This window comes from Typha latifolia, chromosome 13 (genome assembly GCF_019914945.1).
Source record: "Typha latifolia isolate L0001 chromosome 13, TyphaL0001v2, whole genome shotgun sequence".
Classification (NCBI taxonomy): domain Eukaryota; kingdom Viridiplantae; phylum Streptophyta; class Magnoliopsida; order Poales; family Typhaceae; genus Typha; species Typha latifolia.
In genome coordinates, this window is record NC_133098.1 from 3,922,252 (window position 1) to 3,947,722 (window position 25,471).

The following is a 25,471-nucleotide window of genomic DNA, read 5'->3' on the forward strand; positions in this document are numbered from 1 at the left end:
GAGGACGCCACGCGGATGGCGCAAAAGCACACGGCCTTAAGAAGTGCCTTGAAGACTTCATGGACTAGCCGGGACAGTAGGATTACTCTACGTGCACCGAGTGTGGCCGACGAGTCGATAGCTGTTCTGAGGGCTACTCTTCCCTTTAGCATGAGGACAACACCATCAAAGCACATTCATCTTCTTCCCTTTAGCATGGTTACCGAGAGGTTGATTACCGAGATATTGGAGCAAGGCATCATCCAACAGAGCCAGAGCGCGTATTTTTTGCCGATCTTACTGGTGAGAAAGAAGGATGGAAGTTGGCATTTTTTTCATGCACTGAACGCCATCACCATCAAAGACTGATACCCCATATTGGTTATCTAAGGAGCTGTTGGACGAGCCATGAAGGTGAAGCAGAGCAAATGTCTATGGGGAGAACGCTCGGTGGAGTACCTTGGCCACATCATTTCAGCTTGGGGGGTGGCAACTGATCGGGTAAGGTTGCTTGCATGGCCGACTGGACGCGACTGAGAACCGTCTGAGAGCTACGCGACTTCCTTGGCTTGACGAGCTACTATCGCCGATTCGTGGCAAGATACAGCAAGATAATAGCCCTGCTCACCTCATTGCTAAGGAAGGACACCTTCGATTGGATTGACCGACACCTTCGATGAGCTGAAGGCCGCCATGACCATGACCCCTATACTAGCATTGCCAGATTTCACAAAGCAATTCGTGGTTAAGTGTGACCCTGGGCAAGGATTGGCGTTTCCTTACATAGAAGGCGAAGCCTATAGCTTATCCCAGCAAAGCCTTGTCTAGGAGGTCACAACAGCTATCCACTTTTAAGCGCGAGATACTCGTCATTCTGCATGCAGTGACCAAATGACGACCCTATCTGATTGGCCAACAGTATGTGATTCGGACAGATCGGAGCCTTCTTTATGAGTTATCCGGCACAGTAGAGATGGGTCATCAAACTATTAGAGTATGATTACAAGCTACAGTACAAGAAAGGGGCAGAGAATAGTGGTGGATGCACTATCTTGGTAGCCCTCACCAGCGGAGTTGGCGGCCATATCGATACCGAGTTTTCCATTTCTTAGGGACCTTCGGAGAATAGGTACAGCTAACCTTGAGATATTGAGGTTGATGCAGGAGCTAGCGGACGACCCAGCGATTCATCCCGAGCTTGAAAGCTGTGACGGACTACTGTTGGACAGAGGGAGCGCCTAGGTGCTCGCAAACGATGAGTTACGCACTCAACTTATGGACCACTTCCACTTCACTCTAGAGGCTGGGCATGAGGGCACATTGAGGACCTATCGGGATAAAGAAGGAGGTGATAGAGTACGTGAGGGCATGCTAGATGTGCCAGTAGGAAAAGGTTGATTCCCTTATGCCGGTAGGATTAGTACAACCTTTACGAATTCCAAAACGGGTTTGGGAGGACATCTCCATGGATTTCATCGAGAGGCTACCAGTAATGTGGGGGTGCTCCGTTATATTTGTGGTGGTAGACAGGCTGAGCAAGTATGTCCATTTCTCAGCCCTGGCACACCCATTTTTAGTGAAGACCGTAGCTAAGGTGTTTGTGCGGCGATGTCAGCAAGCTCCATGGCATGCCACGTTCAGTAGTCTCAGGTAGAGATCGGGTCTTCATCAATGACTTTTTGATAGAGTACTTCACGCTGCAAAGGACCTAGTTAGACCTCGGTTTGGCCTACCACCCGTAGATTGACGGCCAAATTGAGATGGTGAATCGGGGCATCAAGCAGTACTTTCGCTGCTTTGTGGGAGAGCGCCCCAGGAAGTGGCTCGATTATCTGTCTTGGGCAAAATGATCCTACAACATTGCCTTTCCACAAGCATCCAGATGACCCCCTTTAAGGCAGTGTACGGAAGACCACCACGGACTTTGCAGACCTATGATCCCCTAGCATCTTCAGCACGGACGGAGATGGAACTCAAGCTGACGAATAGAGATGCCACCTTAAGGAGGCTGAAGACTCACATGTCAGAGGCATATAATCACATGAAGCAGATCTACAATCGTAAGCATTGTGAGCAAGAGTTCACGATCGGTGATCTCATGTTTGTGTGAGTTCAGCCATATTGGCGGGTGACCTTAAGACCGATGCACAACTAAAAACTAACGCATCGATACTTTAGGCCGTTCCGATTGCTCGAGTAACTGGGCCTAGTGGCATACAGATTGGCGTTGCCAGAGGGATCATACATTTATCTGGTGTTCCATATTTCAGTCTTGAAGGCTCAAGTCAAGGCACATCAGATCGTATACGTGGACATACCTGACTCGGTAGAGGAGACACCCAGTGGAGCCGGTGAGGATTTTGGCCAAGAGGCGGCGAGGAGAGACGGGAGACTCCAAATGGAGGTTCTGGTGGAGTGGTTGGGTCGACACTCCGATGACGCTATATGGGAGCTTGAGTTTGATATAGTTGAGCGCTTTCTTGACTTCACATCTTGAGGACAAGGTGGCTGAAGCGTGGTGGATTGTTGTGAACGAGCTCAGATTTAGCTGGTCTAGTCGAGTCATATGCCTACTTGTCAGTTGAGTCTAGTCTAGGTTTACTTGGAGGGCAAGTCACGTAAGCTTGAGTAGCCATTATATGGGATGCGGTGAGCACCCCAAAGGCAGGAATGAGAACTACCACCCCCCCCTCTCTCTCTCTCTCTCTCTCTCTCTCTCTAAATCCCCTTCTCAGTTGGTGGCGCCCATAGTGAGGCCACCAGCTGTGCCATCCCCCCTTCTAGCAACTCTATCTTCGCCACTCCCTATCTCTCCTCCCTCACCTCAGCTCACTCTATCTCTCCCTCACCCTTGGCTCACCCGAAGCCATTTTAGCCCAAATCACACCATACTCCACCACCCCCTTCAACCCACTCCAAACCCATCACACCGAGAATCTCATCTTCAATATCTGCCGCAACCTTCCCCATCTACAGCTCACACAACTCCCCACCTCCCTCCATCCTCAACCCACACCAGACCGCACACCTTCACCTTAGCCCATCACCCTCCTTTCCCACCACTAACCACGACAGAATCTCATTTACATATTGTCTGTTTACGTAATGGAAAATTGTTACTATGAGGGTTACAGAATTATTATGATGACAAACCATAGGAACTTGTAGGATTGCAGTTAGAATTTTTTTTTTTGGGTGCGTGTTACCAGGAAAAAGATGAAGAGAAGGATCCAAAGCTGATGGAGAGGAAGAGGGAAAACATTATATTTCTATTTTTTAGCTTTTTCACTTTGAATAAACTCCTATGGCTGTCAATCCGTAGAATATGATAGTCCCTAAAGCCCTTTCAGCAGACAGCTGTATGTGTAGTCTATTGCTCCATTTATTACAAATGACATATACTTGTCAATATGCAGTTTCTTTTAACTTTAACCATCCATCATTGGTTTCTTTCCAGGATATTAGTTCACTAACCACATTTATTAGCTTAAATACTGTCCATTATTGGTCAGTGTTGCAATTGAAAAGAGTAATTCCATCAACAAGGATTTAATCTGGCTAAACATTCATAAATATGTACAGATACTTATCTATATGTGCACATGCAGAAATATGCGTGTACAAGAGAGCATTCACTTTTGCATGGTCTTGTTACCAAAAATTAAGTCATTAACATGCTAACATCTTCTCCTTTGTCTTATCAGGGGTTACTTCCAAAGAGCTTACTGAGATCTATGTATGTTTCTTTCTTGGCGGGTTGCTTTCGTTCCATTCGTTTTGGACTGGAAGAAGCCCATGGGTAAAGCTGTGTTCCAATATGACCTAAAGGAATTTAATGTTGTTTTTAGCACATATTAATTAACATGGACTTACAGATATACTTCCACTAATTGAAAACAGAAAGGGGCAAGCATTGCAATTTAATTGGTTATATGAAAAGAAAGCCTTTCTTTTGCATTCTGATGGGACATTTTCAGTTGATTTTACGAAGGTAAATTTAATACAATTGCTCTTTTATTATAGTTACATATCTACTGTGATATTAAACATAACAAAGCATGCAAATATTTTCCTTTTGAAGGTTGAAAGCGCTGTTGAAAGCCTGAGTAGAGAAATCTTGATAATACAGGCAAAGGGTGACAAAGCTGCCGCACTGTCAATTCTTGAGGGCTATGCTAACATGACTCAGCCATTACAGATTGCTTTGGGGAACCTAGAAAAAGTTCAGGTCATTCTCCAGTTATCTATGATGAATACATTCCTATAGGAAATTTAGCGATTTTCAAATGTTTAGTTGCACTTGCATATGAAAAATTTTGCTGGACCTTTTAGTTCTCAAATGTGTCAAAATTTTCACCAGCATAGAAGTTTAGCTTTCATCAGTCTATTTGGAAATTATATTATCTACTAGTGTGAATTATTTTATAAGGATATCTTAGGGAGCAAAAGGATGTCAGAGAACTTAATTTAGCGAAGCTTTTGCTTTATAAGGGCCGCCTCTCGAGGGCAACTAATATGTTTCAAACTAATTTATGTTGTCTAGGAGAATTGGATCATCTTAATATATTGGAAATTTAGCAATTCTAATTTACCTTGCTTCTAGTTATTAGTAAAATTATGGGAATGGATCAGTTTGATGTCAAAAGGTGATACCTTAAAATTGTTCAAGAGATATCTGAGCTGATTTGCTGCAAGTTGAACTGACTAGGGTCTGTATAGGCCTGAGTCTGGTTGAACCTAGCCCAACCGACTTCATGCTGACATCTGTACTCATAAGTTCCAGGATTTGCACTTGACTTATTTATGTAGTTTCCATTTAGAAAAAAAGCAATCATAATTATTTTGCCTATAATCATATCACTTGCAGTACTCGACAGTTGAAAGTAAGAAATGCATTAAGTAATAGAAAATCAAGTTAATGAAAGTTCATGGAGTTGAAGAAATACCTTTTGAGATGTAACTAAAATTTAAAATCATTCATTTTCAATTACTAACTTGATATATAAGCTGCACAGGAAACTGTCATAAGAGGAGATTAATGCAAAGGAAGCTTTTAGATGTGTACATGGAACCAAATAGGATAGAAAAGGTAATCAAAATAGGAACCAAATAGGGTGATTAAAATCATTTGTGTTGAATTACTAACTATGCATATATCAGCTGCATAGTAAACATTCAAATAGGATTTTTCAGTCATATTAAACAAGAACTTTAGGAATGTGTGAACAGAATAATGAAAAGGACTCTTGAGAGGGATGAAGTCATGAAACCTGTATATGAGGAGGTTTAAAGGGTCAAACAGGACAGTGTGAGACATGAAAATAGAAGGTTTTTAGATATGGAACAAGAAACAAATTGGCAACACACTGTTAAATCTGCTGTCTTACAACCTTCTAATATGAAGTACTTTCTTAAGTTTCAGCAAGTTTTAGATCCAATCAAGTTATAGTCAAATAGAATATTTCCATTTTAGAATCATATGCAATATCAGTTTCATAGTGTATCTTATTTGCTCATGGCATCGTGAAACTATATAAAGTTCAAATATTATTATGGAGACATTGAGAATCCAAGAACAACAATGACAACAACAATTAATTTGGGGTCAGGCTGAAGACATTTAGAATCCAAAGGAAGTTTAGCACTCACGTATTAGTAGCCATTAGCTGTGGTCAAAATTAGTAGGGAGAACTCCATCCTCTTGGATACATAGGTCTATAGCAAGTTTGCCAAGGTACATAGAGAATTAGACACGGTGATCAGAGAAGAGTCTCAAGTGTTATATTTTCACTAACACTTTGAATGATCCTTTGCGGCTTATAAGTTTCATCTATTTTCAGGTACCTGTTGACATAGCTCCCATATTTGAAGTGGCGGATAGAATATTGGAGAAGACATTGACGAGAGAAGCTTGAAGAATTGGGAGCATCCATTTTAATTGAAACAGGATAATAATTTGGTGTACTCAGATTAAAATTAAAGAAATCTTATTGGAACTTTTTCCAAGATACTTAAACTATACTACTATGTGTTCTCATGCTTCTTTTTTTTCTTGACTAGATCCAATTGGTCTCGGAAATTACATCTGAATGGACATTACATTTTGAAATAAAGTGCATCAACATGTTCTCTGAAGTAAAAAAATCTATTTAGTAGGTTGGAAGGCAATGCTGGAGGAATAATGTATTGTTCACTTCTTTTGGATCAGCAGTTAGAAATAGCAATTCGTTGCCGTATCCACATTTTCTCTCTTAATAGAAAAGAGTAATAATCTTGACAACCCTATCTGTTTGAGAGGATATAAGATATACACGCAGTTAATCCATCATATTAGTGCATGTTTAATTAGAGAAGAATATAAGACATGAGAGGAAAGATGAGTTAAAGTTGAAGATGAAAATTAGAGAAGAAGAGAGAGATGGGTTGAGATTGAGATTAAGTTGGGATCAAAATGAGAGGAAGGAGATGATTTAAGAGTTAGATTAGAATCAAAATGAGAGGCGGGAGATAGATTGGAATTCAACTATGATCAAAATAAAAGGAGAAAGATAGGTCAAGTTGACATCCATTTAATCTAAATAAATATCAAAAGACTATATTTGAATCTATTTAGTTTTTTAAAATACTAGTTTTCAAATTTAATGCACCAAACTAAGTAATAATTTTTTAATTAGATGCTACATCTATTAATCCAGCATCTAAAAAAGTTCTCAACCAAACAGCCCCTGTGATTTTGTTTAGCCATGAGTTCTGGCATTGAGGTTTTAATAAATCACATTGCATGCAGGCTGCACCAAAACAAACTGATACCTGAAGAATTTTCTTCAAACAGAGGATTTGTTTGGAATAATCTCCTCCTGTTCACTGCTGTCAGCAATGCAATAAAACAAAAAAATTGCACCTTTCCCAAGATTCAGATATCGACCAATATAAGAGATGGCTAAAGCGGAGGAATGATTAATAATAAAGCAGTTGCAATGTCCACCGTTTTCCTTGTTCAGCCAGGTCCACACAGGAAATTACTAGATAGGCTCCATTTCCTTGTAGGCTTTACTGTAATTCAGTTGTTCTGAACTATTGCTGAGAATAGCATCTCATTTATATCCTCACCCGTGTCTTTCTCCTCCCCTAGAGAAAGATTAAACTTCTCAGTCTTCTCGAACAATAATTTTGGAAGGGAAAAAAAATTTAGCTGCCATGCTCTTACCTGTCTTTGCCCTCAATTGAACAGTCCACTCATCAAGAACCTGCCAGAATGCAAATGGCGCTGGATATTAAGATCTCATCAATCAGAAGTACATAAATAAGAGATTTATTGTCACAATTGTATCAAGTTGTGGAACATGACAGAATAAAAAGATCTTGCCAACAACTTCTGTAGCCGAAGAGAAGAAAATGAGGATTGTCATGCAACCTATGAAACTGCTAATTAATTGTACATGGACTCTGCTTTCACAAAATTATCATTTTTAGAAGAAAATAATGAGTGGTTAACTTCTTATATGATTTAGGAAAAATCCTTGCCTAGAAACAAATAGTATTTGATTCAGCATTTTGAGGAAAAAAAGGACATGGAGATTTGCATGTCCTGCAGCCACTGTTACAAAATTGCTATTGCAAATCATATTTGTATCAAAAGCTCATGCAGAGTAGCATTTTTGTTGCCCTCCAGAGAGTCTAGGATCTGCACCTAGAGTACCAGAGGAAAAGAAAGGCCTTCTAGTAATTCTGTAACAGCAATGAAGTGAATCTTTAATATCAATCACTTTCTTGAAAACATCGTTCTTCCCTTCCAAATAGCAAGATTCTCAATGCAAGTTGTCCTAGAAAGGAAGAGTACTGTCTTCCAATTTCCCTCTCTAGAAGTTCAAGATCTACAAGAGATGGCCGTGTTTCAACAGGCATGATCAGAGATGAACAATCTTTGATTCAACAAAGAATTTAGTGGTCAATGAGGTAGTATATTTTTGGATAGGTAAATCACTAGCTGCACTTCTGGTAACAAATTTGGAGATTCCTTTCATAGACACTATTGTTGTACCACCTATGCTCTTTCTCAAAGTGAGAACCATAAGTGGGAAAGCAGTAAGGATAGTTTCAAGGGGTAAACTCAAACCCACTCAACGTATTTTCAATTTAATTGGTAGCATCTTTCACCTGGCTGCTTCTAAGAACTAAGAAGATTGCCGCAAAACATGATTAACAACAATTATCGAGCATGAAATACCTCCCTCTAACTGTTAAAGACTTCCATTCTTAGAATAGAAGCTTTTTTTTTTCCTTTTATCTATTGGGAGGAGCTTCCTCCTTTTGCATTCCTAAATTCCTGAAAACAAATCTTTACTTGTAGGTATCTATAATTGAAGTCATAGAAAATCACCATCACTAATAGATAATACCAATTAGAATACTAAGTTTGATTTGCAGATTTCTTAGACATCTCAAGTCATGGCATTAAATTGGAAGGAGAGTGTCACCAAGCATAGCATGACACCAAAAGAGAAATATGTTGAAATTATATCATCCTTGTTCAATTCTAGATGGAGGAAATCATAAATGTAAATTGCCACCATTAGACCCCCTTTTAACATAATGCATAAATTTGTATAAATTAAGGAAATTCGTGTTTCGATAATCAGATATGGTTGTACGGACCAAAAACACCTTATGCTAGAACACGACTTCAGAACTTCTCTTTTCAAGAAGGAATGAATTAAGATATTCAAATTTAACATGATTATGAATTTTCTCACTCAAACTTTACTATTACTAAGTTTTGGACATCCACCATAGTATTAAGTTATTAAAATTTTCTATAAGTCCATGCAGAAGACTGGAGTCCTTACTTCGAATTGAAAGTGTTCATCATTCTGTAGTCATTAGCACAAGATGGAATAATAATTAGGAGTTCAGATGGTAGTAGGATAGAAAAGACTATGCCAGAACATCAGATTTTACTATCATGATTTCACCGTACGTATACAACGAGAAATTGCAACGGATTACATGTATAAATTAATTTCAAGCACCTTCTACTATCTAACAGGATAGATCAATCCATAACAACTTCCTGGCAATATAATATGCTTAATTTTTTCTAAAAGAATCTTATATAACTAAAATTCCCTACCAAATAATATACCTCACGTTAAGGAAATTTAGAGAGCTTACAAAATAAGAAACAAAACAAAAAGGGAGTATAACCTGATTCAAGTTTGTGTACGCCATCTCATCGGATTCGCTCATAAGCGGCAAACCGGAAGATGCGAGCAATCGCTGCAGCGAACTCCTCTGCCCAACCAAACTCGCCCTTGCCTTGTCGATCAGATCCTAACAAGTCAAAAAAATCAGTTTTTTAGTCCAATTAATCGAGAAAAAAAAAAAGAAATCGTACAATAATTACTAGAATACCTGCTTCTCGGCGAGGAGTTCGCGGCACAGATCCTTGAGCGAGACGACCTCTTCCTGGATCTTCTTGATCCGGGAGACGAGCTTGCACGGATTGACCTGGGGATGGATATAAGTAGATGAGATGTGGACAAGTGGGCTTATCAGAGAGGATCGGGAATAGAAGATACGTGATCGGGATACGAGCGGTGGAATTCTTGGTCGAGGTGGCGTTGGACGACGGCGAGGTCGCGGCTCGCTTTCGTTAGCACCGTCATGACGTCGTCAATGCCCGGGTGGTGGTGGTGCTGTTGCTGCCGCCGGTCGGCCATCTCTCTCTCTCTTCTCTCTCTCCCCTTGATTTGGGTGCTTTATTTTTCCAATTTCCCGCTTTCCCAAATGTTTCAAATTGGGTTTTGGAGGTAGATGTTGCAATTTTGAATCGGGTATGGATGGCACGTAGAATGTGATCATCGCGTCTGCCGGGCTAGGTTCGGGTGGGGTTTTTAGAGCTAATCCGGCTTCAATAGTTGTTCACGGCTAGACCCACCAATTACTTAGCCAATGGGCCTATTAGATATTAGATTTGGATTAAGTATAATGGCTCTAACATAATAAGTAATAATTAAAAATATTATATCTTATTGTGTCGAGTTTAATGGGCTTATATAAAAATATTTTAGTTATCTTTTATGGAAGCATACTTATATATTGATATATAGATTACTAAATATTTAATGTAGAATTAAAAAAAATTATAGGAATATGCATGCATTATGGATTAAACTATTATATATTAATATATAGATTACTAATATTTAATGTGGGATTAAAAAAATTATAAAAATATGCATGCATTATGGATTAGGCTATGGCTAGCCCACAAATCATTCGACCCAACCCACTTTTTAGCTATTTTAAGAAAAAAAATTATCATTAACTTATTTTTTTAAAAAATATTTATGTTCCTCCATTTAAAAAATAATAATAATCTATTTAAAAATTTTAAAGGTGTACTTAAAAATAATGTAAAATGGTACATTACCAAAAAATTTCGTTGGTTTTCACTGTAGCAAAACGAGCGAGCTATTATAGTGAAACAGGCAGGCTATTGTAGCAGAATGGGCAGACCTAGTTATGGGTCAAATGGGCAGGGCGAACGGACCAGGTTAGGCAAGGAAAGGGCTAGCCCGTACTGCCCATAGGTAGTTCGAGCTCGGGCCGGGTCAGGACTTAAACCAGTCCGGACTAGGCTTAGCTCGGTCCAAAATGGGCCGAGTACGGGCGAGCTAAGCCATTTGATCAGGTCTATATCTAACTACTAAAATGCATAATATAATTCTCACTCTCTTATATTTAGGGTTGAACCCGTTTTATCATCATGTTTTATATCACTATGCTTATTGAACTTTTGACTAAACTATAATTTGTTCAACAAATGTATTTAGATAAGTTCAGGATGGATTATATATATATATATATATAAAGTTATAAGGGGTACAATAATTTTTGTTCAAATTAATAATAATTTTTAAAAGTAAAAAAATATATGGACATTATATATTATAGATGAACTAAGAAAGCACGTATAATACAAAATAAAGTTCATGGAGAGTTTTTGACCAAACTAGTCCCGATCTAAACTTTATTTACTAAATAGATTATCCTCCAAACTTATTATCAAAATAGATCTATGAATTCATCGTAGTCATAAAAAAATGCTGAACTCATAAGCATTTTACTACTATAGTAGAAATGCTGCTAAGATAAACATTTTTATATAAAAATAAAGGTTTAACCTAAGGAGCTAAAATACTAGCTAACGGATTTCTATAAATAAAATGCTTATAAGGTTGGCGTTTTAGTTAAGGCTACGGTGAAATATATTATTTTGGTAATTAATTTGGGTGGCAATCTATTTTGGTAAAAAAAAAAATTAGAACATGTGTAGTTTGGTCAATCACTTGTTCACAGATAAAAAATTATTTTATACAAAATTACAATGAGGTAAAATATATTTAACCCATCTATTTAATATGGTATGAAATTATCCTTACATCTCCTTTATTGAAAAGGACCTATTGGATGAGGTATGTATTTAAAATTCTCTGAAGTTGCCTCGCCAAGTAGGTCCTTTGGTCTCATGCTCTCATGCTAGGCAGCAAACACTTGTACACTAGTTAGTGTCCTCTACTTTAAACTCTAATTAAAGCACTTGTAAAGATATTTATGAAGACAAAAATATATTTAGGATTCAGATAATTATCTAACTCATATATAAACTTAACTGCATTTTGTATCCATTATTTAATCCATTAATATTTTTACTGAGTTTTGTTAATGACAAAAGGAAGAAAATTATGGTCATAATAATTAGTTCAAGCTTGATTATTTAGGCAAATTCAAAATTTGGAGGGGTATACAATTAAATAAGCAGCTTGTGAGGGATATACAACAAGCAAACAACTCTTGAGTAATTTGGAAGTTATCCTAAGATAAGCTTGCCTAATGAGCCAAGCAGCTAAGGTAGTAAAAGTTGAGGTTTAATAGGCAAGCATTGGCTTGAATGGAATTTACAGTGTTAATCCAGCTCAAAAGCAAAAGTTTGGCTACATTTTGATAGTTTTTGACTATTTTAAGTCCGCTCCTAATATTTTTTACATATCTAATTTATTTCGAAACTTAAATATAAAGCTATGTGTATTTGAAAACCGATAACTCAGCCAATGTCTCTTTTCCAATCATCTAAAATATTTACGAAGTTTTACAGAATTTTTTTAGGTTAACAAGTTATATAAAAATTTCTACGTAAGTTATTAATCCAATTAACGACTTATATTTGAAAGTCCTTAAAATGGGTTAACATTTCTAAGTACACACAGTCTTGTATTTAAATTTTTAAGTCTACTTTGGTGTGCTAATTTGGTCAGAAACTGACATTTTTAATTACACATTCACTTCATTGAGCAATAAATGCCATGCTACATTAGAATGCATTTAAAGAGGCTCTCAATGTGAGGTTTTGATCAAAGTATGAGACCTGCTAAACTCTAATATCAATCAAAATCTCCTTCCAAATTTAATACAATTCTAGGGTTTGCTTGCTTGTTATCTCGTAAAACCATTGAAAATAAAAGCAATTAATAGACAAACTTAACTGTCAACTTGCTTTATATATATATAAGCTTATTTGTGGAATAAGATTAATTCTAGAATAACTATTCTAATTTTTTATACTAATACCGATATAAGTTATTCTATGCAACTTCATCCTAAAATATTTTTAGCAGGCACGACCCATAAATCAAAATCACATAAATTTCACGTAATTTTGCGATTAAAATACAAACCTACTTAGAATTAAATGGACAATAATCACAAAAAATACCGGAAAATAATCCATATTTCTTTTATGTTAGCTTACGCAACTTAACGGAACTTAATATAAAAATGAGAATTATAAGGTCGTTAACCCCACCTAATAGTCCAATGTGTTCACGCCACGTGTTTTAAAAAATCTAATTAATACTTAAGCCTCTTTTTTCTCATGTCAAAGATTAAACTAAACGGCTCTCTCTCTCTCTCTCTCCTCCTCGACCGGAATTTAGACCCCTTCGCCTCTTCTGCCTCCTAATTTGGCGATAGACCGACGCAAGTACTTGGATTCCTCTGCTTTCTATCACCCCATGCTCTTGTCTCCGGCGGCTCTATTGACCGTTGATGGTGCTTATTTGTTCATTATTTTTTAGGTTGTCAGTCGGCTCGTGTTCTTCGGGGTAGGTGGGTGTTGGAAAACTCATCGCAGACTCCTGTGTTGATGCAAATCGAGACGACTTTTGACGATTATTTATCAAACTAAAAGGACCCATTTGGGAAAAATCCGGTCTTTTTCCTTTCTGTCGGTGTTGCCGTTGCCCTCGGATCTAACGGTTCCTTTGTTTTGTTGGAAATCCAACTTCCAGGGGGGAGATCTTGAGCTTTTCGGGAAGAACAAGTTATGTATTGACATGTTTGGCAAATTTTGGCAGTTAAGTGTATGTTAGTTTCAAGAACAACAATGACAGATCTCTTTTTTCATACATAGATTTTAAGTTATCTGTGGAGATCTGGAAAGTAGTCTCAAATGGGACCTCAATTAGTTTCTAATATTTCTGTGGATAAAGAGAGCTTGGAAGAGACTGTTAAGCTCACCGAAGAGGCTCCAAGGGCTATTGAAGCTCTCAATGTGGAGAATGGGAAGTCTAGTTTGTTCCCTTTGCGTTGGTTTAGGATGCTTGCAGGGGAGCTACATTGGAGTTTTGTATTTGGTGTTGTCACAGTTTATGGGATTAGCCAGGGTTTGGGTGGTGGTATCAATCGAGTCGCTTCGGATTATTACTGGAAGGATGTTCAGAAGGTGCAGCCTTCGGCAGCTCAGGTTTATCAGGGAATCACTTCTATTCCATGGATTATCAAACCTCTCTGGGGTCTCCTCACTGATGTTCTTCCAATGGCAGGGTATCGCAGGCGGCCATACTTCATTTTAGCAGGCAAGGCACATACATTTATTTTTTTCACTTATGCTAATTATATTCTTATATTGTCAAATGGAATATTTCATTTTTGTGAGTTTTGCTGGCTGTCTGTTGGACTATTTATGTGCATTCCTTTTATCGCACTATATCCTTAGTTTTTGTAGTCAGAATTCTCACTGTAAGAAGCAATGATATTGCACCCATATCAAGATTTTATGGTTTGCTCTTAACAAGATGTATATTCTCTCTTTGATCCTTCAGATTGATCCAATATGGATCTTAATCATAATACTCTGTTAGTTGATCTTACTAGCATCTGACTTTTACGTGTTTGATGAGTGCACATTTCTTAGAAAGTGGTTTCTAATGATTGCTATGCACTTGCAATCATTTATGTCATCTTTCTTCTTTTATCTCCTCAGAATTGTATATTATATTATTGATCTCTTCCATATCCTGCCAATTGCAAAATTTTCTTTTTTGTCCCCTTGTGACAAAAAAACAAAACGTTCTCCTCACAGCGATGAGTATATACAGAATGACCACAGTGAAATGGGTGGCCATATGTATCGATAAAATGATCCTCGTTCAGATATTTCAACCATAATTTCTCTCTTTGTTGAAAACTATGTGAGGCTGGACTGTCCAATAATATTATTTCTCTTGCCCTACTAATGTTGGAACAAAGTGCACTAGATGATCCTGTATTTGCAGTATCGGAGTGGACAGATAGTTGACTATTTTGAAAAGTTTCGTTGAAGGCAATAATCAGAAGCAGTTGCCCTTCTCCGGATTTACATGTGGCATCATGATTTTGTTATTCTAGTAATGGAAATAGAATAATAGACTCTGGGCACTTGCATACTGAATAAATAGATTATATGGTACTTCACGGGCATTGATGGGTATTGCTACCATTCTGCTCTTGTATGATTCCTATTGGTATCAATTTGAGGCTTTGGGCCAATAAAAAGATGCCAGCTAGAGCACAGATTTTCAGAAAATGTCTTTTATAGAACTATGGACTGTAAAAATCAAGTGTCAACAGAATTAGGAAACAAACTTTCATGCACTAGGAGACTTAAATTTCTCATAATAAAGTTTTATAAAAAAATGAATAGCATTTGCATTTCTAGTTTTGAATTGAAAATGAAGAAATATTAGCACATGCAACTAGCAGGGAAGCACAGTTGCAGAATTAAATGCATTAGTCTAAGATCATTCCTATTAAAAGGAAGCACCATGCAGCAAATAGCTAGCATTCTCAAAAGAAGAAACATTAGAAGCTTCTTGCACAAACTAATGCAATTCTTATTATCATGCAAGAAGGGCTGTCAGTATTTCTGACCATAATTGGAGGCCATGTGACACTTAGAATGTAACTTTTCAAAATTTGAGGAATTTTTCATTCTTTTTTTCATTTTTATTTATATTCTTATATGAAGGCGTCATTTGGTGTGATGGTATCAACTTGCATCCAAGAGGGTACGGATTCAAGTCTTGAAGACAGTCTCTTCAGACATGAGGCTGAGATTGCATACTTCTTCTCTCTCTGCAGGCCTCACATAGGTAGGAACCACATGCACCATTAGCGCCCTTATGAATTTTGTATGTGCTCCATGAGCTGGGGGTGGTAATATTCTTCTCAAAGCTCTATATCATGGCAAGGAAGTGAACTTACAATTTTGCTCTTTCTGCAGATGCTATTCCTATAGGCATATTGTCAGTTTTTTTTTTTTTCAAAAAAGATCTTGTTATGAATTTAATAGTTTGCCATCATCAGTCTAAATTTGATATCTCATGTTTTCTCTTGCACTACTTTCTGTTTTCACTTGAACTGGCCCAGCTCCTGTTCTTGAGAAGATAATAGAAGTTAAACTGTTTCCATCTCTGCACCAAAATACAGGTCTTTTGGGAGCAATATCTATGCTCACGCTCTCTCTTCACGATAAGCTGCACGTTGTATTCGCACTGCTGGCAATGACTGCAGGAAGTGCAGGTGTTGCAATAGCAGATGTAACTATAGATGCCTGTGTTGCAGAAAATAGCATTGCCCATCATTCCCTTGCTTCTGACATGCAAAGTTTATGCGGATTTAGTTCGTCTATTGGAGGCCTTGTTGGATTTTCTATTAGTGGTCTTCTTGTTCATGCAATTGGCTCCCAGGTAAGGAGCTGTATTTGTGACACAAGCTTGTAATTTGCATCAATATTTTCTGTAATAAGAAATATAAGAAGAGAGGTCATTAGACATATATTTTCTATGCTTTGGTCAAATTCAAATTCTGCCCCCCATTGAGTTCTGTGTTTCCTCTTCACATCTATTTATTTTCTTGTTTTAAGGGGGTTCTTGGCTTGTTAAGTATCCCATCTGTGCTGGTGTTTTCAGTTGGAATCTTGCTAAAGGAGATTCACGTGCCAAATTTTGCTTACAAGCAGGTCAGATGAGCTTTGCTAGCATTTGAATCTAAGAGTGGAATATTGGCACTAATGCTTTCTAAGAATCTTTGCTGACTGCAGGTATACCAGAACTTTCTGCAAGCCAGCCATACTATGTGGGCAACTTTAAGGTGCCCTGAAGTCTGGAGGCCTTGTGTTTATATGTACATGTCTCTTGCTTTGAGTCTGAACATTCAAGAAGGAATGTTCTATTGGTACACTGATAAAACTGCAGGCCCATCTTTCTCTGAGGTACCTTTTAACTTTTGGCTGTTGGAATGTCGATACTCTAAAATCAACGATTCTATCTGCAAACCTATGAATTTGCCTTTGGTGCAGGGATCTATAGGATTTATCTTTTCTATTGGTTCAGTGGGTTCCCTACTTGGGGTTTTACTCTATCAAAACATTCTGAAGGAGCATCCTTTTCGTGACTTGCTTTTCTGGAGTCAGTTGCTTTCAAGTGTGTCTGGAATGCTTGATCTAATATTGGTACTCCGCCTGAACTTGAAACTGGGGATGCCTGACTATTTCTTTGCTGTAATTGACGAAGGAGTTTCTCAAATGGTTGGTCGTATCAAATGGATGCCACTTCTAGTGCTTAGCGCCAAGCTTTGCCCCTCTGGCATAGAAGGCACTTTTTTTGCTTTACTCATGTCTATCGATAATGTTGGCTTGCTTACATCATCCTGGGGTGGTGGCCTGCTGCTTCATATGCTCAAAGTCACCAGAACAGAATTCAATAATCTCTGGGCTGCTATTCTATTCCGAAACATAATGAGATTGTTGCCGCTAGCACTGCTGTTTCTGGTTCCAAAAAGTGACCAGAGTTCTACTATTCTTCCTGTTGGCATGCTTGCAGAAAATAACAGTACGGAAGCTCTTGGAGCAGAAGATGATATTGAATTAACCTCTCTCATTGACAGAAGTTATTATTCCAGTACTAGTTTTGCTAGCATGCCCATAGAAAATGACAATACTAAAGATCTTGAAGCAGAAGTAGATGATATCGAGCTGGTGTCACTTGTTGGCAAGAGTTGATGATGCCGCAGAAAGACTGCTTTTGATTATACATTGTTAAAACCTTACATGAGCTTGTAGTTCCGATTCATTCAGATTTTTTGTTTACTTCAATTGAGATCACTCGCACTTATATGATGTAAAGGAAGAGAAAGCTTTTAATTGTATTCATATGGTAGTTGGAGTGCAAAGAGAATGAGGAAAAGCTCCCGTTACGATATTCCTTAGTTCACTCTGATATCATGTTGCACGAGTAAGTGAATATTCTACATTTCTTTCTTACATACTGAGTTATTTCTCATTATTAGTAATTACAAGTGGTAAAACTTGACCAAGCGGCTTCTAAATATGTTTGAATTTAGTCTAATTAAATTCAGGTCGTCAATCAATCCACCTAACTTGGTTAATAATAGAGGTTGAGGTTCCTAAACTCAAAGCAAATAAGGCTATATTATTTTCAAATATCAGCATTCATTTCCAGCCTCCACCTATCAATTGAACCAAAAAAAACATTTTATAAATACTTGTAACATGCTATTTTATTTTCTCCAAATCATAACACACAACTGTCCATCAACCATCAAAGACATTATGCAGTTCTTCCTTTTCCTTTTCCTTCCATTGGCTGTCTAGTAGAAGGAAAAAGAAAAGAAAAGAAAGTATGTTGATCTCCTCCTTTCAGCCACAACACCAAATAGGTAGTCACTACTCATTCCCGCATAAAATTTCTATGTGTAGTAGTTGCATAAATACTTGCAATTTGGGAACTATCAGGTTATCCGTAACCTCGATAGTAGTGACTTGTTCCGTAACACAAAAAGACGTAGTCAAAGGAAAAAAATTCCACGTGGCAGCGCGTACGGCCAGCTCCGCAACTTGCTAAATTCAGTAAAGACTCTCGATTTATAAGAACATATTTACAATTTAATCCGCACATTTGCTATTTTATTCATCACCTCCTTCCCCAAAGACCCCTCCCCTCGGATTCCCTCCCCCGAGATCGAATCCGGTTCTCGTAATTATCCAAAAAGCCTGATTCATTATAGGGTTAGGGTTAGCTTTTCCTCGGTTCTTCTCCTGTAGGTGGGGGCAGAGAAAGAAGCGGTGATCGTCTCTTCTAGGGTTTTGCTCTCATTGGATTTGGCTTTTGATTGGTGTTCTTTAGGGATCTCAATGGTGCAACTGCCGATTTCGAGCAAAGTCCGGCCAGATGTGGGGGTGAAATTGGAGGTCGAGGACCCTTTGGACGAGGAACATGGCCCTCTCAACAAGCGACCCAAGCTTGCTTCTCCTCCGCCGCAAGTAGATCCCTTTCTTTCCTTATGTTTATCTATACATGTCATCTAAATTTTAGTTTTGAATGCGATCGTTTATCTATCCATTTTCTTTTCTCATTTTGACATTTCATTTGGACTTGTGGGCTTAGAACAACGATTCATCTGCCATAAGCGAAAAATTCCTGACTTAAAAGATTAGTTTTTGAAGAGTGAAGTATAATTGAGTCAAAAAAATTTTTTTGTTACACTCAGTTCGGCACTATGATTGTAGTGCAGTATAGAATTCTGTTTTGAGTATCGATATGGTATTTTGCAGGATATGTCCTCTAATGTACTTGATGAACCTAGTCCGTTGGGTTTACGGCTCAGAAAGAGCCCGTCGCTGTTGGATTTAATACAGATGAGGCTTTCTCAAGTGAATTCAACTGCTACTATGCACGCCCCAAGCACGGAGGATTCTGATCTTGAAAAGAAGAAAGAACTTAAATCTGCAGCTGTTTCTGTTTCTGGCGCTGCTGAGAGGTTGAAAGCTTCAAACTTTCCTGCAACTATATTAAGAATTGGGACTTGGGAGGTGAGGAATACATGTTATTCTGTGAAATATGTTGCACTAATAATTTATCTTTTGTGATAGAAGTGTGTATTGCCTTTTAAATGAACTTAAAAGGTTAATTTATCTGACAAAAATCCATTTTCGTCATAGCAGAAAAATGCATCGTCTGAGAATTGTTATTTAATAAATTTATAATGTAGTATTTTGACAATAGTGATGCTGTGAGTGCTTGATGAGAAATCATGACCTAAAAGTGCTACTTATCATAGTGTCATAATCAAGACTGCAGTTGGTTGGTTAGTCTAGTATTTGTCCACTGCCATGGATTGCCATTGACGGCAGATTGCTAACTCCATGGCATTTAGTGTGATGGACAAGCAGGAATATTTTCTTAACTTGTTTTGTTTCACATTATTGTTCACGGAGGGCATTTAGTGTTCTATTGACTGAACCCTATTGATATGAGCAGTGTATATCAAGATATGAAGGTGATTTGGTTGCAAAATGCTACTTTGCAAAACACAAGCTTGTTTGGGAAGTACTTGAAGGTGGTCTTAAGAGCAAGATAGAAATTCAGTGGCCAGATATTACTGCCTTGAAGGCAACTTGCCCTGAAGATGGACCAGGAACGTTAGATGTAGTGGTAATACTGTAAGAGTCAATACATTATATGGAAATATCTCTGCTTATATTACTTTCTGATAAGCTTTGTGTTTGTTTTGATCAGTTGTCAAGGCCACCTCTTTTCTTCAGAGAGACTGATCCTCAGCCTAGGAAGCATACACTGTGGCAGGCAACTTCAGATTTTACTGGGGGTCAAGCAAGCATACAAAGGTAACACCAGATTTTGTCATATCATTCAGCTTTATAAAATCCCTCAATTTCATGTGCATTTAAATTCGAAAGTAGTAAGATGATATCAAAAAGTGAACAACTTTTAGTGGATGCAGTGAGAGGGCATATAATTCTCTTTTTAATCTGCCTCCTTGGTTTCGTGTTCAATGGTAGTTGCTTCCAGTATATTTGCTGCTTCTCTATCATCCAGTGGATGTGGAAATTAGTTATTTATGATCTTAGTCAGATAATATGGCATTAAACAGTTATCTGCTATTCATGGAAAACTTAAAAATATCTCATGTGAATTTTCAGTATTAAGTTTGAGAAAGTTAATTACAATTTCTGTAGGATATGTTCTATAGTTTCCTGTGATAAATATTGTAGTGTTATTTCATTATGAAACACAACCATAGAGTAACTGCAATTTTGTTTTCGTTGACTTTATAGAATAAGATCACTACAGCTAAGAAAAGATATATTATTTATTGGTGGAAGATTTTCTTTTTTACCTTGACATCCTCTTTTCTTGCTCCTATTTATGTTTGTAACAGCACAAACTAGTTAATTATCTGATCATTTGACAATTCTTTTTTTTTTTCAAGTAATCCTTTATGCATTACAATTTGTTTGGTCATCGTACTCTTTTGTTTGATTAATATATTTTGACTTAATATCCCTGTTCTAATCTTAATACATGCATGAAGGATTTTGAACTCGAGGTTTTCTTCTTTTGGGCCTGTATAGTTGAAACATCAAAGATTCTTATACCATTTCTGGCTCAAGATAGAGAAATCATGTATCAGGAATGCTCATCTTCTGTTTTCTGTTGTTTTAGTTCAAATTTATATTGGAAAATCCGTAAATTGCTAGTAATAAAGGACTTCAAATCCTGGCATGCAGGAGGCATTTTTTGCAATGTCCATCGGGCTTGTTAGGCAAGAACTTTGAAAAGCTTGTCCAATGTGATGCACGCCTTCATTTCTTGAGTCAACAACCAGATATCATATTGGAATCTCCATGCTTTGAAACCCGTTGCTCCGTATTTGAGGATCCAACTGAGCAAAAGAAATGCCATGTTTATAATAACTCAATGGATGGTTATGAATCCACGTTCTCAGGATTCACTGAGCATGGTTCACCATGTGGTACTTCGTCGTTATGTGCTAAGAGTGAAATTAGCGATTCTGTTGGAAAGGAACCGCAACTTGGCTCTCAAGTGGTTACTTCATCCAGATCAGGTAGTATTAGTTAACTTGTTACTTATGGAAGTGACATTTCTTTCAGCAAAAAGTTACTTATATAGTTGTATTGCATGCATATTCATATCAATGCATCATTTTTTCTCCTACTTTACCTTTTCTGCTTGAATTGATGTTGGAAGTTTCCTAGGAGTGATTGTGCAATCAAATGCAACCTATAGAGGCTGCCATGTTCTGAACCTGTTTGGTTCAATAATGTGCAAGGAAAGATAGACTGTTCTGCTAGATTCTGTCTTCTAAAAAGTTGAATAAAAAGTTGATGGCCTTTATCTTAAATAGCTATTACACAATGTCTTACACCAAAAGTGTGGAAGTCATTTGCTAGCACATGTATCCCTAAAAAGTGAAACATTTTTATGATTGCACTTACCCATTCCCAACATTAAGCAGCAAAAAAATTTGAGCTAGTTCACCTATGCCTTAGGAAAATGGGATTTTCTTGGACTATAAAAACTAACCATTTTCTTTTTCTGAACGAAGTTGTCTCCTAGTCCAGTTTGGTTCAGGGAATTAGAGTTGGATAAGAGCATTTATCCCCATTGCGATACCAAACATGGTTACATTTTAGGAAATTGCTGGCACAATTACATTGTCAAAATACCCAAATTCTTATTGATGTTTATGTGTTATATGATTATGAGTTATGACCTCTTTTTATTGCAAGATGTGCTTTTTCTTTCAAAAATAAGTATTACTTGAAAATGTATAATGTTTGAAGCGATACTAAATATTTCAAATCACTAATTCTGTGTTATACCTAGCAAAGTTCAACTGTAATAAGGTATGGGTCTTCCCAATTATATATAGAATGAAGGTTTGTAGAAAGTTAGATCATAACTAGTTCAATTATATATTTATATCAACATATATTATAATTACAATTGAAAGATGATGCGTAATTGAAAATTATTAGATGATCATGAAATTCTAAATTTTATAGGAGATGGAGAAATAAAAGATAATATTAGTTGATTATACCAAAAATTAAATATTCAGATAGATAATTATATCAATAAATAGGTGGACACATAAGTAAAGCCAGAATTAGAGTACATTATGATATGCAAATGACTTTGGGAAGTACTAAATAGAAATCAACAAAAAAATAAATTATTGTGAGGCAGAAACATCTAACTCCAATTGTTGTATGCTATACTTGGAGGTGGTTTTGCTGTCGGCAGATTGTTTACAGGCTTATTTCTGTTAAGAAACCAAACATCTTACCCTAGCTGGAAAGGAATCATACAACAGAAGAAATCTAACCTATCCTCCTAGAAAGCAATCCTCAATGAGGATATGATCTTCATTCCTGAATCCAATCCCGTAACCAAACTGGATGACATGAACTAAATAAAGGGTTTAATACATTGATCTTATTTGTAATAGACTTGTACTTCTAGCAAGAAGATGTAGCATTACATGTTTTTGATCATAATTCCCCGTTAGGGCTTTTTTGGAATATTTAGGTCTTGCAGCTTGACGGCAATTCATCAGTGACCCTTCTCATTTTCAATCTTGTAGACTGGACAGTCTTTAGGGTTTTTTTTTTTCTCTTGCTGCCATTTATGACAAAAAGCAATATATTTGCCCATAACCAACTTGCAAAAATCAATGGCTGTTCTAAACTTCTAATTGTATTATTAGAGTTCAATTCTTATCCTGATATATTGCTTGTTCATATACTTGCGTTGAACATGACATATATCTTGTTTATACTTCCAGTTGTTGGGAACATAACGCTGTCGTTATAGTAAGCTTTACTGCTACCCTAACTTTAAGTTCTATGATTGGTAGTTCTCTGAGATTTGAAACTGCCACTCCAGCTTATATAATTTGCTAATTGATTGCTACATATTTAAGCAGATCTCACAAGAACTGATTTGTTTTGATTGAAGTTCTTTCTTAATTGCCTGATGATTTTAGATCCATAATTATAACACCACTTTATTTCTACAGGACCCGGTTTTTTCTCAATAGCGGATACTCGGGCAGTGGAAGAAAGTTCTTGCAGTGGAGGACAAGATCTAAAGAATCCTAACTGGTGGGATCAACTGAAGGTGACTGGACTTGGACTTCGAGGATCCTTGTCTATGGATGATTTGGTAAGCCACATAGGACATTGTATTTCTGAGCAGATCACTTCAGGAAATCCCTCTTTGCCCAGCAATGCCTTACCAACCAAAGAAATATTGGAAAATATAACTCAGCACCTTCTTAGTGATACACAAAACTCATCTGCTTCCGATGAGAAATCCCTCATGGCGAGAGTCAATTCCCTTTGTTGTCTGATTCAGAAGGATACTGCTGCAGCAGTTCAGGATCCCCAAACAAGAATCAGGGATGGTGTTCCTGCAGATGACGACTCTGAGGGCTCGGATAATGAACTTAATTCGGGAGCAGGGAATGAATCTTCTGATGATGCACAACCACCGCCGATCTCTAGAAAAGAATCATTTGGCGAGTTACTAATGCACCTTCCTCGCATAGCCTCATTACCGCAGTTCCTGTTCAACATATCTGAGGATTCCGAAGATGAGGCTAGATAACTTGTATATCATCCTCGGGTAGTGACAACCATTTGAAGAATAAACGGTCTTTTTTATTAAATTTATGGATGGCATTTGTAGTTCCTTTTGTTTGTGTAAATTGATAGTTGTAGGGGTTCTTTTTTTCTGGATTTGAAAACTGTTCATTAGCTCTTTAGTTTTCTATGGAATCATCTTGCACACCAGCGACTCATTGTCCTCTAGTTGAAGTTATGGTGGAATAATTACTCTTAAGGCATAGTTACAGAATCAGGAATATTGAAATTATTTTTAAGGGCCATCTGCCACAGGCACCTCGTATTGTTCCACGTAGGCAGATATATCCAGAGCTTACAATTTTCTTTATTCAAATCCTTCTCTGAAAACAACCCAGTAGTTTTTCCTTCTATTAATATTTAACTCTCGTCTTAAAATGGAATTCCACGCTCTGTAATGCGTGGCATATTCAGGAAATAAACAAGTTTTAAAATTAAAAAAGGAGATTGTTTTTATATATTTTTTATTTTGTATATATATCCCTAGAAAATCTCTTATTTGCTTATATACACTTCTGAACTTTATATTTGCTTATATATCTTTTTTTTTTTTCCTGTTGAGAGATATGGATTATACCAAATTATATTTAGGATATTAGGATGTACAAAAAGAGAGTGACAAAAGATAAGATCATAGGAGCGATCAGAAGAAATTACAGTTGACAGATAGGGGAAAAGCTTCAAAAGAGAGGCAGCTCTTACAAGGGAAGTAAGATACTCACTTCATATGTGCATTAACTCAACGAAAAAACCGTGACGTCCAGGCTTCTACGAATGGGTGGCGGAACCATGTTGATTCTCCAACCCTGTTAATCTATCCCATGAATTCAGCTAGTTGATGTCCAGTCTTAGACAGGCGATTGTATGAGGAGTTCATGAACTTATGTTCAAAGAAGATGCGGTCAAACCTTTCTAGTTTCCAGAAGGTCGATCCCATGAACCCTTTCGTAGCAATGTTATGTTTGGTGTGAAGTTGGGTTAAGGTTTGTTAGCCATGGGAACACCTTAACTTTGTTAGAGATTGTGAGTTTCCAAATCATGTTCTTGTTGTCCAACCCAATCGCATAAGAAGTTGTAATGGGATCTGATAGTGTAGTTTCCTTGGGGAGTAAATCTCCATGTAATCCAGTCTCTATCCATTGTGAGTTGTTTATATTTGAGTAGATTATGAATATCTGCGAGGTGTCTTGAATATCTTTAGCTGCTTTTGCTGAAAGCTTGGTGGACTGAAGGGAATAGGGGTGCCAAGAGAAGTGTCTATAGCCTATCTATCTGTCCAGGATTAATCCATAAATTCTCCATTTCCCACTAAGTAATTGACCCCCGATGAGGAAGGATGCCTTGGTCTTTAGAACTCCCATCCAGATGAAGGAACAAGCAAAGGCTGAATTCTCCTGCAATAGTAAGATGTGAGACTGTGATCTTTCCAGAGATAGATTTGATCATCGCCCTGTAACTTCCACCATCATTTTTTCCAATTTAATCTCAACCCATTCGTTCCAATTGCTTAGAATTTATTTGTTTCATAATTACAAGTGCGTAGGCTAATTATTAGACCAACTAAGCAGCGCTCGGATGAAACATTCACTAAGTCATGACCATGGGATAAGTTTTTTCACATTCACA

At 37.4% G+C, this 25,471-nt stretch overlaps 4 protein-coding genes across 7 annotated transcripts in view; 3 read left to right on the forward strand and 1 right to left on the reverse strand.

The window, feature by feature from the left end:
- Nucleotides 1–6,018, forward strand: part of LOC140799968 (nudix hydrolase 3) — a 34,926-nt gene extending 28,908 nt beyond the window's left edge. The window contains exons 18-21 of one of the 2 annotated variants that reach the window (XR_012111131.1): nucleotides 3,684–3,778; nucleotides 3,855–3,970; nucleotides 4,061–4,207; nucleotides 5,820–6,018. Coding sequence is in view for 1 of the 2 variants with exons in the window: in XM_073154564.1 (XP_073010665.1) it covers nucleotides 3,684–3,778; nucleotides 3,880–3,970; nucleotides 4,061–4,207; nucleotides 5,820–5,894 (408 nt within the window). In the remaining variant the exon portion in view is untranslated. The remainder of the gene's footprint in view (nucleotides 1–3,683; nucleotides 3,779–3,854; nucleotides 3,971–4,060; nucleotides 4,208–5,819) is intronic. The other variant, XM_073154564.1, reaches the window with a different exon arrangement.
- A 662-nt stretch (nucleotides 6,019–6,680) lies between these two features.
- Nucleotides 6,681–9,847, reverse strand: LOC140800082 (uncharacterized). The gene is made up of 5 exons (XM_073154732.1): nucleotides 9,558–9,847; nucleotides 9,391–9,486; nucleotides 9,184–9,309; nucleotides 7,187–7,226; nucleotides 6,681–7,107 (listed from the first exon to the last, which is right to left on the reverse strand). The coding sequence occupies exons 1-5, from the start codon at nucleotides 9,696–9,698 to the stop codon at nucleotides 7,040–7,042; spliced, it is 471 nt and encodes a 156-aa protein (XP_073010833.1). The 5' UTR covers nucleotides 9,699–9,847; the 3' UTR covers nucleotides 6,681–7,039.
- Nucleotides 9,848–12,928: 3,081 nt separating this feature from the next.
- Nucleotides 12,929–17,558, forward strand: LOC140799533 (probable folate-biopterin transporter 2). Of its 3 annotated transcripts, none has more exons than XM_073153886.1 (6): nucleotides 12,929–13,017; nucleotides 13,116–13,895; nucleotides 15,787–16,046; nucleotides 16,223–16,318; nucleotides 16,400–16,570; nucleotides 16,658–17,558. In XM_073153886.1, the coding sequence occupies exons 2-6, from the start codon at nucleotides 13,490–13,492 to the stop codon at nucleotides 17,357–17,359; spliced, it is 1,635 nt and encodes a 544-aa protein (XP_073009987.1). In that variant the 5' UTR covers nucleotides 12,929–13,017; nucleotides 13,116–13,489; the 3' UTR covers nucleotides 17,360–17,558. The 3 variants fall into 3 exon arrangements, with proteins under 3 accessions (XP_073009987.1, XP_073009985.1, XP_073009988.1); XM_073153884.1 differs by having other exon boundaries at nucleotides 12,959–13,021; XM_073153887.1 differs by lacking the exons at nucleotides 12,929–13,017; nucleotides 13,116–13,895 and adding an exon at nucleotides 13,932–15,449.
- A 687-nt stretch (nucleotides 17,559–18,245) lies between these two features.
- On the forward strand, nucleotides 18,246–23,995 carry LOC140800341 (uncharacterized). Its single transcript, XM_073155080.1, has 6 exons — nucleotides 18,246–18,640; nucleotides 18,932–19,189; nucleotides 19,638–19,811; nucleotides 19,896–20,002; nucleotides 20,906–21,243; nucleotides 23,221–23,995. The coding sequence occupies exons 1-6, from the start codon at nucleotides 18,512–18,514 to the stop codon at nucleotides 23,808–23,810; spliced, it is 1,596 nt and encodes a 531-aa protein (XP_073011181.1). The 5' UTR covers nucleotides 18,246–18,511; the 3' UTR covers nucleotides 23,811–23,995.
- Nucleotides 23,996–25,471: the final 1,476 nt, after the last annotated feature.